Source organism: Cucurbita pepo, chromosome 19 (genome assembly GCF_057944985.1).
Source record: "Cucurbita pepo subsp. pepo isolate OVF chromosome 19, ASM5794498v1, whole genome shotgun sequence".
In the NCBI taxonomy this organism is placed as follows: domain Eukaryota; kingdom Viridiplantae; phylum Streptophyta; class Magnoliopsida; order Cucurbitales; family Cucurbitaceae; genus Cucurbita; species Cucurbita pepo.
Genome location: NC_141816.1, coordinates 10768833 through 10783265, shown reverse-complemented (window position 1 = coordinate 10783265; position 14433 = coordinate 10768833). Strand labels below are relative to the sequence as shown.

General features: G+C 40.6%; 4 protein-coding genes across 4 annotated transcripts; 1 reads left to right on the top strand and 3 right to left on the bottom strand.

Annotated features, from left to right (window-relative positions):
- The first annotated feature begins 254 nt into the window (after nucleotides 1-254).
- Nucleotides 255-4190, top strand: LOC111781735 (glycerophosphodiester phosphodiesterase GDPDL6). The gene is made up of 10 exons (XM_087119933.1): nucleotides 255-682; nucleotides 771-892; nucleotides 1020-1316; nucleotides 1413-1519; nucleotides 1677-2178; nucleotides 2491-2550; nucleotides 2626-2904; nucleotides 2988-3130; nucleotides 3210-3696; nucleotides 3783-4190. Exons 2-10 carry the CDS (start codon nucleotides 787-789, stop codon nucleotides 4073-4075), a joined length of 2274 nt encoding a protein of 757 aa, XP_086976059.1. The 5' UTR covers nucleotides 255-682; nucleotides 771-786; the 3' UTR covers nucleotides 4076-4190.
- A 454-nt stretch (nucleotides 4191-4644) lies between these two features.
- LOC111781847 (UDP-glycosyltransferase 72E1) lies at nucleotides 4645-6285 on the bottom strand. The gene has a single exon (XM_023662562.2). The coding sequence runs from the start codon at nucleotides 6236-6238 to the stop codon at nucleotides 4796-4798; it is 1443 nt and encodes a 480-aa protein (XP_023518330.2). The 5' UTR covers nucleotides 6239-6285; the 3' UTR covers nucleotides 4645-4795.
- A 1516-nt stretch (nucleotides 6286-7801) lies between these two features.
- Nucleotides 7802-9430, bottom strand: LOC147786721 (UDP-glycosyltransferase 72E1-like). Its single transcript, XM_087119925.1, has one exon. It carries the CDS (start codon nucleotides 9336-9338, stop codon nucleotides 7899-7901), a length of 1440 nt encoding a protein of 479 aa, XP_086976051.1. The 5' UTR covers nucleotides 9339-9430; the 3' UTR covers nucleotides 7802-7898.
- A 2379-nt stretch (nucleotides 9431-11809) lies between these two features.
- Nucleotides 11810-14192, bottom strand: LOC111781922 (protein BZR1 homolog 1). The gene is made up of 3 exons (XM_087120337.1): nucleotides 13715-14192; nucleotides 12381-13141; nucleotides 11810-12008 (listed from the first exon to the last, which is right to left on the bottom strand). The coding sequence occupies exons 1-2, from the start codon at nucleotides 13952-13954 to the stop codon at nucleotides 12410-12412; spliced, it is 972 nt and encodes a 323-aa protein (XP_086976463.1). The 5' UTR covers nucleotides 13955-14192; the 3' UTR covers nucleotides 11810-12008; nucleotides 12381-12409.
- Nucleotides 14193-14433: the final 241 nt, after the last annotated feature.

Here is a 14433-nt window from a genome sequence, read left to right as displayed (position 1 = left end):
GGAAAGGCGGTTAATATTGGAGGGTTGAGAATGAAAGATAATTAAGATTGGAAAGAGATGTTTATGAACCAAAGAATTGTAAAAGTGACCCATCCTTTAATTAGTAAGGCATGGTGATCTATGAATTAATTATAATAAGAATAAGAATTAAGAGTAAGAATTAAGAATAAGAATTAAGAATAAGAATAACCATAACAAAAACAAATAAAAGAAAAATAAAAAAGAAAATCCCTATATTTAGGAGTGTTCGCGCCTTTATCTCCTAATTTCCTTAATCTCTGTCTCTAAACTCTCCATTCCATTGGCAGTTTTTTCGCGGAGAAACTTTTGACAGAGAATGCTCTTTCTGAGTTTTCTCTCCCCATAGTTTTCTCTCTTCTCTCTCTCTCTCTTTCTCTCTCTCTCTCTCTCTCTGTTCATTGTTCCCTTTCAATCGTGTGTTGATTCTGCGCCTTTAATCTCCCGATTTCTTCGATCTCTGTCTCTAAACTCCCCATTCCATTGGCAGGTTATCGCGGAGAAACTTGACAGAGAATGCTCGTTCTGAGTTTTCTCTCCCCATAGTTTTCTCTCTCGTTCTATGTTCATCATTATTCCCTTTCAACATGTCTTCCGATTGAGTTTTCAATCATAATATCACTTTTCCAATTCATTGCAGTCCTAAACTGATCAACGGACCAAGGTAAGCATCTCTTCTTGTTCTTCTTCTTCTTATGCGTAAGGTTTTGTTTATTTTTTTATGATTTTTGGTTGTTGATTTGGTGTTGTAGAGTGCTGAGACTCACAATGCTGAAGTGCTTATTGGTCATAGCTTCCTTGGTCCTCTCCTCCGCTTTTGCACAGAAACAGAGCCCTCTAAAAGATCCAAATGAGGAATGGCACACGTTGACAGGTTTGTTTGTAGATTTTGATTAAAACGCCGCAAAATCAAATACTATCTCTTGAATATTTTCTGTTTGAGTTCCTGTGGTTTAGATTAAATTAAATTAAATTGAATTGGATGAACTGTTTTGGTGAAGGGGAAGAGCCTATAGTGGTAGCAAGGGGTGGGTTTTCTGGAGTGTTTCCTGAATCGAGCGCGCTTGCAAATGAATTAGCAGTGTCTAATGGTTTACCGAACACTGTTTTGTACTGCAACCTCCAACTAACCAAAGATGGGCTTGCTATTTGCTTATCTGATATTCTGCTTGAAAACTCAACCAACATTGAACAAGTCTTCCCTAAATCTCGTAAGACTTACGAAATCAATGGAAAGGTTTACAAAGGATGGTTTTCTGTTGATTTCATGTCTGATATTCTCTTTACCAAAGTCGCCTGTAAGTTCGTCCATTCAATTCAATTCAATTCAAACAAAACAAAACAAAACAAAACAAAAAAAAGTTAATTTGATGTTTCTTTTGTTGTTGGATCAGTGGTTCAAGGTATCATGTCCCGCCCTAGTGTGTATGATGGTGTTTGGCCAATTTCTGCTGTTGACGATATCTTAAGACTGAACCGACCTGTTTGGTTGAACGCTGAGGTATTTATTTGGTTGATGACTATTTGATAACAAAGATAAAACTCATTGTTTGTAGAGAGATGATGAGAAGTTTCAAAAGCAAAAACTGAAATGGGTATCAAAGAGGACCTTAATTATTAGCATCCAAAGCTTTTACTAACTATGTAGCCTTTTGCAGTGGGAAACATTCTACCAAGAACACAATCTGAGTATCATATCATTCGTTAAGAAGGCATTGAGACTGATGCCCATAGACTTTGTGTCATCTTCCGAAATTGGAATAGTGAAAGGGCTAGGTGGGGCTGTGAACAGCGCCAAAACAAAGCTCATCTTTCGGTTCTTAGGAGCCACTGAAACAGAGCCAACAACAGGAAAACAATACGGTGACTTGCTTCATGAGCTGGCCATGATAAAGACGATTGCCTCGGGAATTGCGGTCCCAAAATCATACATTTGGCCAGTTAGTCGAGAAGAGTATGTGCTGCCTGCAACAACTGTTGTGATGGATGCCCATAATCTTGGCTTGGAAGTCTATGCTCATGGCTTTGCAAACGATGCCGTTGTTGGTTACAATTATAGTTATGATCCTGTCCGTGAGTACATTCCGTTTATTGATAATGGCAAATTTGCTGTTGATGGTTTGATTACTGATTACATTCCTACTGCTTCTGAAGCCATTGGTCAGTTTTTCTCTCTTTCTTCTTCTTCTTCTATTTCAATAATACCTTCAATCAAATGTGCAATCAATCAAAGGTGCAATCTTCCCTTTGAAGTAAAAAATCTATTAGAATATTGGACGAGAAGTTGACGTGATGAAACGTTGTTTTTTAAATTTAATCTAGACTAGTTTTATAATCACTCTCACCTTGTTCCATGAAGTTCAATAGTGTTTTTGCAAATCTAAAAAGGATAAAAGTAATTTTGAAACAAATGGTAAAGTTCTCGACATCGTACAAGCTGATTTCTAAATTGTTTGCTCGTTCTTTTTGCAGCCTGCTATGTCAGTTTTCGCAACCCCGCGAAATCTAAAGGTGGTAACAATTTTCTTCCTCGTATATTTGATTACGATTTCATTTTTAGTTTGGTGAAAAGTGAAGAGTAGATTGGAATGATTTCAGTCAGACAAGAACCGTTGGTGATAAGCAGCAATGGGGCAAGTGGGGATTACCCAGGGTCAACAGACCTTGCATACGAAGCAGCAATTGAGGATGGGAGTGACGTAATTGATTGTTCAGTACAAATATCAAAAGATGGAGTTCCTTTCTGCATGGAAACCAGTGATCTTTTGCCAACTACCACTGCTATCACTGCTTTCAATGATAAAACTACGGCTGTTCCAGAACTTCAACAAGATCCTGGAATCTTCTCTTTTGATCTCACTTGGCCTCAGATTCTAACATTGAAACGTAACCCTTTCTTCTTTCTTTCGACTACTCTGTTTTTCTAATTCTGTTTCTTCATCTTAATGAACTCTGTACTACTGTTTCAGCTCAAATCACTAACCCTTTCCTGAGCTCTTCTGGGCTTGTCCGAAATCCTGCCTTTAAGAACAAGGGCAAATTCATGTCCCTCTCTGACTTTCTCGAGTTCGCCAAAGCCAGAGGTGTTCGTGGGATCATGATCAACCTCCAAGTAAGCAAATATCTTAATTTGTTCATTTGATCTATCAAACTCCTTTGTTTATGGGTTGTTATTGTTGTTGTTGTGTTAGAATGCGGCCTTCTTGGCTGCAAAGAAAGGTCTTGACATGGTGGGAATCGTATCGACGACAATGAGCGACGCGCATATGGAGAAGGAATCAACACTAGAAGTTTATATAAGGTCGGATGACACTTCTGTGTTGACCGCTTTCAAAACCAATTTCCCAACTTTCATAAGAGTTTTAACTGTTGATGGCAAGTATGGGGAAGTCCCCAAAAAGGTCGCTGACGAGATCAAAATCCACGCTGACGCTGTTGCCGTTCCTCGTTCCGCCCTAGTCGAAATCACCAACTATTTTACGGTTAGGAACACGGGTGTGGTTGCTCAATTGAAGTCCGTCGATCTCTCCGTTTTCGTTTATGTCATAAGGAATGAATACGTGTCTTTAGCGTTTGATTACTACTCTCAAGCCTCTCTCGAAGTCTCCACATACGTCGACTTCTTCCACGTTGACGGCGTCATCACTGACTTCCCTTATACTGCAAAACGATATATAAGTAATGATCCTAAACTCATAACTCAACTCGTTAAGACATATATTATTATAATTTTTTTTTTTTTTTAATTGTCTTGGTGACTGCAGCATGTCCGTGTCGGCCACTTAACGCGGATACCAGTGGATATTCAATCTTACCGCCAGAAGTTGGAACACTCATTAGTCTGGTGCCGCAAGAGGTACGACCACGTGTGGATCCTCCCTCGCCTCCATTGGATGGAAAAGCTATCGTCGACCCACCGCTACCGCCGGTGAGCAATGTGTCGACGACCGGCCCTTCAGTCCCTGCCACTGCCGACGCTGTACCAAATATTTCTAACTTCTTCCTATCTTTACTCTCAGTTGTGGTACTCACCTTCCATGCTCACTCTATACTGTAATTGTCTATATTCAATCATTTTTTTTTTTCATAAACGTATAAAATATTAATCTCTGGGGGCAATAACCCATCTTCCCATGTATTTATTTATGTAATTAAATACTTTTTTTTTTTTACGTATAGAAATCACTTAAAATTCTCTTCGATATACATATACACATATACAGATATGGATTGGATGATCGGTTGGATATGAAGAGTTTCGATCAAATTTTACTTTTTAAATTTATGAATACGATTGATATTTAATCCTGTTTTTTTCTTTTTTTTTTTTTCTACTTTTTAGAATGAATGGTGTAATAGTATTTTTAGTTGATTTTAAAAATAATTATGAATTACTGACGAAATGTATAAATTATTAAAGATTGGAAATTTGGAAATCATTTTGTTTTAATTTTTATTTAGTCTCATTTTAATCAATCTCAAAATTATTAAAGATTATAATTAATTTTCAGATTTATTAAACTTACATAAAGAGTAACAGTCTCACTTACTTTTCAAGTGTTTATCTTTTAATAAACAAGTATTTTGAGCATCATTCAAAATGAATTAAAATAATAAATAGACAAATTTTATGACGAAAATATCCTTATATTAATTACTTCACCTTTTTCGCTTTATTCTTCTGTGGTTGAATTAAAACAAAAAACAAACAAAAATAGAAAGAAAATAAAAAACATTTAAACGTTAATGATGTTCACTACCTGAGAACATAGTAGCATCAGGCGGCGGCGGCCCTCCTGAGCTGTGTCTGGCGGCGGAAAATGTCACATTCTGCAGCCACCTGAGCCAGCGAATTATACGACGACCCACCCTTGGCGGCGGCCCTTTCCCCACTACGCTTAAGCGCCTTGACCCTCTCTCTGATTCTCCGCCCTTCTTCATCCTCCTCCACCATTATCTTCCTCACCTTACTCTCTATCTCCTCCCTACTCACCAACCCCGGCGACACCCTTACACCCACTCCCACCTCCTCCGTCAGCTCCGCCGCGTTCATCTTTTGCTCTGCGTACAGCGGCCACGTCACCATCGCCACTCCGTTCATTATGCTCTCTAACGACGAGTTCCAACCAGTGTGCGTCAAAAATCCCCTTACCGATCGGTGATTCAAAATCTCTGCCTGTGGTCCCCACGTCGGAACAAGCAAACCCACCTCTTTTGTCCTGTTTACAAATCCTTCCGGCAGGTATTCCGGCGGCCACTTGTCGTCTCCCGATTGGTTCCCTGCTGTGAAAAATGTCCCCGAGGAATCGGTATCCACTGGCGCCCGTATCACCCAAACGAACCGCTGCTGACTCAGCTCCAACCCCCACGCCAATTCCCTGATTTGTTCTTCACTCAACGTCCCCCCACTTCCAAACGACACATATATCACCGACTCATCCGGTTGCCGGTCGAGCCACTTCAGCACCTCACTCTCCAAATTGGGCTCACAACATTTAGTCAACGGCCCAATTGGATAAATCGGGACTCCTTTAACTTTACCACAGGTGAGAGTCTCAATTTCAGTTAGCGCTTTTATGGTTGTGGGCTCCAGATCCTGCCACGTGTTCGACAAAATCCCATCAGCCGTTCCAAGCTCCCTCGTCATATTTCCAAAAAGGCCCTCGTAATCATCCTCCTCGAACACCGAGGTGGTACTCTCGAACCGGACCGGGCTGCAACCCGGGATTCTCAGCGGTTCGTGGTTGTACACGTGGTCGTCTATCATTTGCTTGTCCATGGTGGGAAAAAACATAGCAAGCGAAAGGAACCAAGCACTAGTGGTCATGAAAACGAACCCCAACATGCCGAGTTCGTGGGCTATGGCAAGACCCCATGTTCCGAAAAGGTCAACGATCAGCGCCGCCTGGCGGTGCTTCGCAGCGGAGAGGGAGCGCCGAAGGAGGGGGGATGAGGCGGACATTATGGCCTTGATTTTGTCGATGAAATTGGCATTTGGGTCGAGACTGACGGAGGGGCGAAGAGGCACGATGTTGACGGCGGAGGATTTTTGGAGGAGGTGGGACTCGGCGGCGGAGGTTCCAGAGCAAACGACGAAGAGGGTTGCCTGGAGGTTGTGGTGGTGGACGAGGCGGTTGGCTAGCTCAAGGAAGGGAATTAGGTGGCCTATGCCGGGACTGACCAGTAAAGCAACATGGGTTTTGGATTCTTGGGCTGTCATGGCTATGCGTAAAATATGAAAACAGAGCACAAGATGAGGAAGCTCTGTCTCTGTTTTCAAATGGGATGGAGCTTGCTTCTGCTTGTCGCCCTTATTTATAATAAGGAAACGATCCTACATTTATAATCAATCAATACTATCTCTATTGCTACGAGACTTTTTGAAAAAACCCAAAGCAAAGTCACTAGAACTTATGCTCATAGTGGACAATATCATACAATTGTGGAGAATATACAAAAATTCCAAGCTTAATTAATGGATATAAACATCTAAGCTCAAAATTGTTAATTCAAATATTTATTATGGTAATTGGGTCTTAAATAAGTAATGTCCATCCTAAAAGGCTTATCAGCCTATTAATTAATATTTTAAAATTTGTATTTTAGTGCATGAGAAAATTCGACTATAAGAAAAAGGCAATTAGTTAGTATAGCATGAAATTATGGAAAGAATGAGGAAAAGGTCATGCAAGCCAGACCACCAAGACACTAAATATTTTGTTAATGACGTATGATACGATGCGTGGATAATTATAAAATTTGTTTTTAGAGATTTTACGTGAAATTAACCAATTTATAGAACAATAAATAGGCTTAAACGACCAGAAATTTTCTGTTTAATCTAAGGTCGTTATACATATTATGAATATCGAATGCAGAAATACTTCATTTAAGTTTTCATAAAACATAACTTTCATCTTAAAACATAATCATGGACTTATGTGGTTTGAAAACACATTTAAAAGGACATAACAAAAATACTAAATAAAATAAATAAACGTTTTAAATTAAAAATATATTATTCTAAAAGTCTATGAAAATAAATGCGATTACCTTATACATGTGTCATGGTCTCGAGTTGCGATGTTGTCGTTAGCCGTACAGGAATGTCTTGCCTTAACTTGAAATAGAAGTAGCACGTGATTTGAGTATTTAAAAAAATACTCAGTAAATGACCGCACTATTGGAGTTAAATGCAAGAACGTGTGAATGCAATGACAGGACCTATCATAACAGTTTGCTTTCCCTATGGTGGCTATCCTAATGGGCAGTTTGATTGTGTAATTAATTTCCTACACACGGCCGTATGATTATAGACCCACCATTCAATTCGCAAACCTCCTGGGCCCCCTTTTCTTGCCGGACGGATGTTCTCTGGTAGCTCTCGATGCCGGACACCCGTTAGGAGTAGAGGCTGTCATAGCAGCATTATGTCAAACATAATGATCGTTCTCCGCGTCATATCATTCTCTAACTTATCATAGTCTTAACGTTCTTATACTTATCAAAGTCATATGATTTCATGAACGTACCTTAATGATATCGTTCTCTAAACTTATCATAATCATATCGTTCATTAGTCCATCATAATCATATCATTTACGATTACCGTATCGTTTTATCAATCTATCATAGTCATAGCGTTTTCCTATACATAATATTATCGTATCATTTTATCAGTTCATCGTAACCATAAAAATAAAAAATAAAAAAAAGTTTTTTAAATAAATATGTAGTTTGGGCATCATTCAAAATGAAATAAAAATAAAAAATAAAAAAAAAATTATGACCAAAATACCCTTATATTACTTGACCTTTTTCGCTGTATTCTTGTGCAGTTGAACTGAAAAAAACAGAAAGAAAATAAAAACAGAGTAGCATCAGGTGGCGGCGGCCTTCCTGAGCTGTGTCTGGCGGCGGAAAATGTCACATTCTGCAGCCACCTGAGCCAGCGAATTATACGACGACCCACCCTTGGCGGCGGCCCTTTCCCCACTACGCTTAAGCGCCTTAACCCTCTCTCTGATTCTCCGCCCTTCTTCATCCTCCTCCGCCATTATCTTCCTCACCTTACTCTCTATCTCCTCCCTACTCACCAACCCCGGCGACACCCTTACACCCACTCCCACCTCCTCCGTCAGCTCCGCCGCGTTCATCTTTTGCTCTGCGTACAGCGGCCACGTCACCATCGCCACTCCGTTCATTATGCTCTCTAACGACGAGTTCCAACCAGTGTGCGTCAAAAATCCCCTTACCGATCGGTGATTCAAAATCTCTGCCTGTGGTCCCCACGTCGGAACAAGCAAACCCACCTCTTTTGTCCTGTTTACAAATCCTTCCGGCAGGTATTCCGGCGGCCACTTGTCGTCTCCCGATTGGTTCCCTGCTGTGAAAAATGTCCCCGAGGAATCGGTATCCACCGGCGGCCGTATCACCCAAACGAACCGCTGCTGACTCAGCTCCAACCCCAATGCCAATTCCTTGATTTGCTCTTCACTCAACGTACCCCCACTCCCAAACGACACATATATCACCGACTCATCCGGTTGCCGGTCGAGCCACTTCAGCACCTCGCTCTCCAAATTGGGCTCAGCATGTCTAATCAACGGCCCAATTGGATAAATCGGGACTCCTTCGGCTTTCCCGCAGGTGAGAGTCTCAATTTCAGTTAGCGCTTTTATGTTAGTGGGCTCCAGATCCTGCCACGTGTTCGACAAAATCCCATCAGCCGTTCCAAGCTCCCTTGCCATAAGTTCAAAGTCGTCGTAGACACCGTTCTCTAACACCTGGGTGGTATTCTCGAACCGGACCGGGCTGCAACCCGGGATTCTCAGCGGTTCGTGGTTGTACACGTGGTCGTTGATCATCTGCTTGTCCATGGTGGGAAAAAACCTGGCAAGCGAAAGAAACCAAGCACTAGTGGTCATGAAAACGAACCCCAACATGCCAAGTTCGTGGGCTATGGCAAGACCCCATGTCCCAAAAAGGTCGACAATCAGCGCCGCCGGGCGGGGCTTCGCAGTCGAGAGGGAGCGCCGAAGGAGGGGAGGAGAGGCGGACATTATGGCCTTGAGTTTATCGATGAAATTGGCAGTTGGGTCGAGACTGACAGAGGGACGAAGAGGCACGATGTTGACAGCAGAGGATTTCTGGAGGAGGAGGGACTCGGCGGCGGAGGTGCCAGAGCAGACGACGAAGAGGGTGGCGTGGAGGTTGTGGTGGTGGACGAGGCGGTGGGCTAGCTCAAGGAAGGGAATGAGGTGGCCCATGCCGGGGCTGACCAGTAAAGCAACATGGGCTTTGGTTTCTTGGGCTGTCATGGGTATGCGTAAAATATGAAAACAGAGCACAAGATGAAGAAGCTCTGCCTCTGTTTTTGAATGGGATGGAGCTTGCTTCTACTCCTTGCTGCTATTTATAATAATGGAAATGACAATATTTATTCCATTAAATGAAGTAATCTTCATCTTAAAAGCTTATAAGCGTATTAATTAATTTTTAAAAATTGTATTATATAGTGTATGAGAAAGTGACAAAATACAACCATTTGAACTGTATATTACATGTTTTGTTCATAAGAAAAAGGCAAGTAGTTAGTAGTATGAAATTATGCAAGCTAGACAACCACAGTCACGAAAAATACATTCTTCTTCCTGGCTCTATTTGCAACCTTTTAAAACAAATATTTTGTTGTTGAATGACTTAAGAGATACGATATGTTAGATATGATAATTATATAATTTGTTTTTACAAATTTTACATCAAATTAACCAATTTATAGAAAATATATTCCGACAAACTATTTAGTGAGACCTCCCACGGTCCATATTTTTACTACAATTATTACGGGGTAGCATATTGAGGTGATGACTAGTTCAGTTCATCGTTGTCCAAGTGGAGTAAAAAGTCGTCAAAATTAGACTAAAATTATCAACTTTGAGTTTGAGATCCTACATCGGTTAGAGAGGGAACCGAAACTTATATGAATCAAGAGACATCAATTATACAATATACTTCAATGAAGATGTGAAGAAAATGTTGTAGAAATTATCAAAAGATATATTTCAATTCATGCCACATTAAAGAAGAATGAAGTTTCATGTTATAAATTTTGGGTAGATTACAATTTAGAGTAATTTAGAGTTAGTGTATTTTATTAATGTATTTCAAAGACTTTTTATTTATTTTAAGTTACAATTAGATAGGGGTTAATTATGGCCATTAAGTATGAATGTTACCACTCTTGAAATGAATGTTGTATTTGTAAGACTTGAAAACAGAGTAAAGGGAGCATATGCTTTTCTTTAGCCAATGGCTAAGTTTCTTTGCAATTAGCCGTTTCTTTGCAATTCTATGTAGTTTAGGTTGCATGTAGAATCATTCAAGCTCGACATGATCAATCTTGCTTGTGGAGTGATTCGAATCTCAAACAAGTGGTCTTGCGTTGAGATATTTGATCAACAAGAATCATTCAAGCTAGACATGATCGATCTTGCTTGTGGAGTGATTCGAATCTCAAACAATGTTCTTGCCTTGAGATATTCGATCAACAAGGTAATCTGAATCTTACTCCCCTTGTAGTGATTTCCACATATCACAAACTTTCCTTATAAGAGTGTGGAAGTCTCTCCTTAATAGATGCATTTTAAAACTGTGAGGCTGACAACGATATGTAACGCTAAAGCAGACAATATCTATTAGCAATAGCTTGGACTGTTACAAATGATATTAAAGACCAATATCGGGCGGTGTGTCAGCGAGGACGTTGAGCCCCCAATGGAGGTGGATTGTAAGATCTCACATTGGTTGAAAAAGGGACCGAAGCATTCCTTGTAAGGGTATGAAAACCTCGCCATAGTAAACGCGTTTTAGAATTGTGAGACTGACAACAATACATAACAGACTAAAGTGGGACTTCCATCATCCAACACCTCCCCTCGAACAAAGTGCGCCTCCCCTTAATCGAGGCTCGACTCCTTTGGAGTCTTAGTCATTTTTGATTCGAGGAGGGGCTTGGCTTAGTCATTTTTGATTCGAGGAGGGGCTTGGCTCCTTTTCAAGGAGTCTTAGTCATTTTTGACTGCCTTCGAGGAGGGGCTTGGCTCCTTTTCTTTAGGAGTTCTTTGTTCGATATTTGAGGATTTGAGGATTTATCAATCTATTGGCACGACTAAGTTTAGGGCATGGCTCTAATACCATGTTAGACTTTGTTCGATATTTGAGGATTTGAGGATTTATCAATCTATTGGCACGACTAAGTTTAGGGCATGGCTCTGATACCATGTTAGACGAACACGACTCTCCACAATGGTATGATATTGTCCACTTTAAGCATAAGCTCTCATGGCTTTGCTTTGGGTTTCCCCAAAAGGCCTCATTCCAATGGAGTTAGTATTCCTCACTTATAAACCCATGATCATTCCCTAAATTAGTCGATGTGGGACTTCCATCATCCAACAGTTAAGACTCTCAATTGGAGAATCCAATTAAAATTCTAATCAAGTCTATTTGCACACAGTTCCTCAATTGGAGAATCCAATTAAAATTCTAATCAAGTCTATTTGCACACAGTTCCTAATCTAATTTGCTTTTCTAAGGTATGCCCCATCAAGAAAAAAAAAATGCAAATTAACATGAGCATTGACCTGATATGACATATTAGAGCCACATTGGTTCTTTGAAGAAAAAAAAAATTGATGAACAGGCACTAAGTCATAAAATAGTTATAATGATCATTTGACCAAGATGGTTGTGTATGCATACATATATAAATAGCTATATACAACACATAAATCTGAAAGTCAAGTATTGATAACATTTAGTTCTTAGTTCTTACTAACAAAAAATGAAGCTACGGACAGGGCCCTCTAAAATATGGTATATGATTGAACATGTACATGACAGAAAATGTAATGAATCATAACTGACCAGGGAAATAGGCAATGTTCGTAACAACTTTCCCACAGTTTGTCGTTCATTTCTTTCACGTTCTGCAAAGATAAGATGAATTGAAGATTATATATACAAGAAATTTCTGATACAGGTGGGGGGCAAGGAAAATCCTAAGGATCATAAGATCCTGAAAAAATTGAAACCATCACAATTAATTGCATTGTTCTTCTGAATGTTGTTCTTTCCTGGGCCCGAATCAAATATTGATTCCTCTTCCACTACAAGATGTAATGAGTTCAGATTTGCAAAGGCTCCACAAGAGAAAAGAACTGTTCAAATGAAGGCGTAAGATGTGGAACCAGAGAAAGGAACTGTTGAGATTTGCAGAGGCTCCAAGAGAACGAAGGTGTAGTGGAAGTGCAAGTCCAAGCTAAGTAAGTAAACAAATTGAGTGAGCATACACCAATAACCTTTAAAGAGAATATCTTCAAGTGGATGCTTAACCACGGGCCTTCCCACTCCCAAGTGTAAGCTCCAAATCGTCCACCCCAACTTCATGAATTCTCTCACCCTCCCATGGCTTCACTTTGCCATTCTCAAATTTCTCGAATTCGAACTCAGAGCCTCGCCCCCTGTCCGATGCAGCACCCCAGCCCATTGCTCCATGTCTGTCAACTGAATCGTGGAGAGAGTTTTGCTGGCTCACTGGTTTCATCAGATTAAATGTAGGGGAGGGAGGAGCAACAGAAGGTGCTACAGTTTGGAAACTGACCCAGCGGCCAGAGTCCACAGTTGAAGCGTCAGACTCATCACATTCTGGAATTGTGGCTGGTGTAAGATGGCGGCATCTTGTAGGACTTGAAGGAGCAGAGACAGCGTAGTGGGGGTGGCGGAAAGAGGTCAAGTAGCTATTTGGAATGGACTCCCAGTCAGGTTTTCGCTTCGAACCCCTCGATGTCGGGGAAGAAAGAGGTGGCGTAACAGGTGCACTGTTTGATATTCTGAGAGGTGCGAGATTAGCAGGTATAGAGGTTATATTTTGAAGGAATGGCAAAAGATAAGATGGATTCCCATCAAATCGAGTTGGGCTCGGAAAAGAGGATGAAGAAGGGCTGGCATGGTAGGATGGTACAGGACTTGGGAAACATGAAGATTGTGGGCTTGGTTGAAGAGAAGAACAGGCGCTCATGTTAGCAGAAGTGCCAATATCAATCGGAGGAGGCTTGCATCCCTGTACAACGAATCAACAAAAAAGGTAAGAAACAAACACAAGACATCAAATAGATTGCTGAAATCATGCAATGATTATAACGCATTTCACTCTCAGACGAAATGGAGGAGCACAAAAAACTAGCGCGAACATCATCTTTTAGCAATTTCAAACAAAATCTAACACGCTAAAACGGAAACGGCGCGGGAGAAACCTAATTAAATCCCAATAAATTGGGGGAGAGATAAATAAACTGGTACTACGGACTACAGAAGCTCTCAGATTTAGACATATGAACAGCTTAAGAATTCCGGATCTAAAAGAGGAAACTACAACACTGCTTTCACATACAGTCTTCCGCACTTACTCATTTCATCGTAACAAAAGATTCTTAAATTCTCGAGTCCTCAAATATCTAGATCTAAGAATACAAAACCAAATAACCAAAGATTGAACTCAAAGAGAACTGAAACAAACAAAAAACCTAAAATAAACACAGATCAGGAGGAGAGACTATAATCACCACATCTCAAAACCGATTAAAAAAGTACAAAAAATCAAAAGCCATGGATTAAAGGAAAGGAGTCGCAGAACCTTGCGATAAGTGGTGCCATCTTCTTCAACCACCCAACCAGCTTCACTACAAAGCGCCTTCAAGACCTCGTTGTTATCACAGTGCTTAGGAAGCTTATAGTTCCCCTGAGTTCTGAGACCAGTGTAGATCTTAGCAGCAATAGCCCTCCGCCGTCTCTCCCTCCTCTTATTGTTCTCCCTTTCCTTCCACGTCGGCGTCCTTCCAGATGACGCTCTACCTGTCATGGCTTCTTCAGGCATAACAACAAATCCTGCCGCAACAGCTCCAAATTCTTCTTCAGTACCAGCAATCCAGCTCCGCCCTCGAACTTCTTCTAATTCTCTATCGCCTCCTACCGCTTATTCTCGATCAGAGAGCGAATTTTCGAGCGGCGAAGAGACAGAGAAACAGAGAAACAGAGAAACAGAGCGTGTGAAAAAAGTACTGCACCACACCACCAAGCAAACCTCACGAGAAGAGCGCGCTCTGTTGAACTTCTTCACAAGGAACCGCACTTTTAGATTCTTCCTACTCATGGGGTAATTTGGGTATTACGATCAATCATTAGGGACATTTTAGTCATTTCGGAATATTAATTTTGATTATTGAATTTTTTTTAAGAATTTGTCGCATTGGTGGGTCCCAGTAGAAACACTTGTCAAGGCACGTGGATCAGTTGGCTCTATATTATATTTTTCGTGGTAATTTATATTTTATTATTATTAATTTTATTTAATCA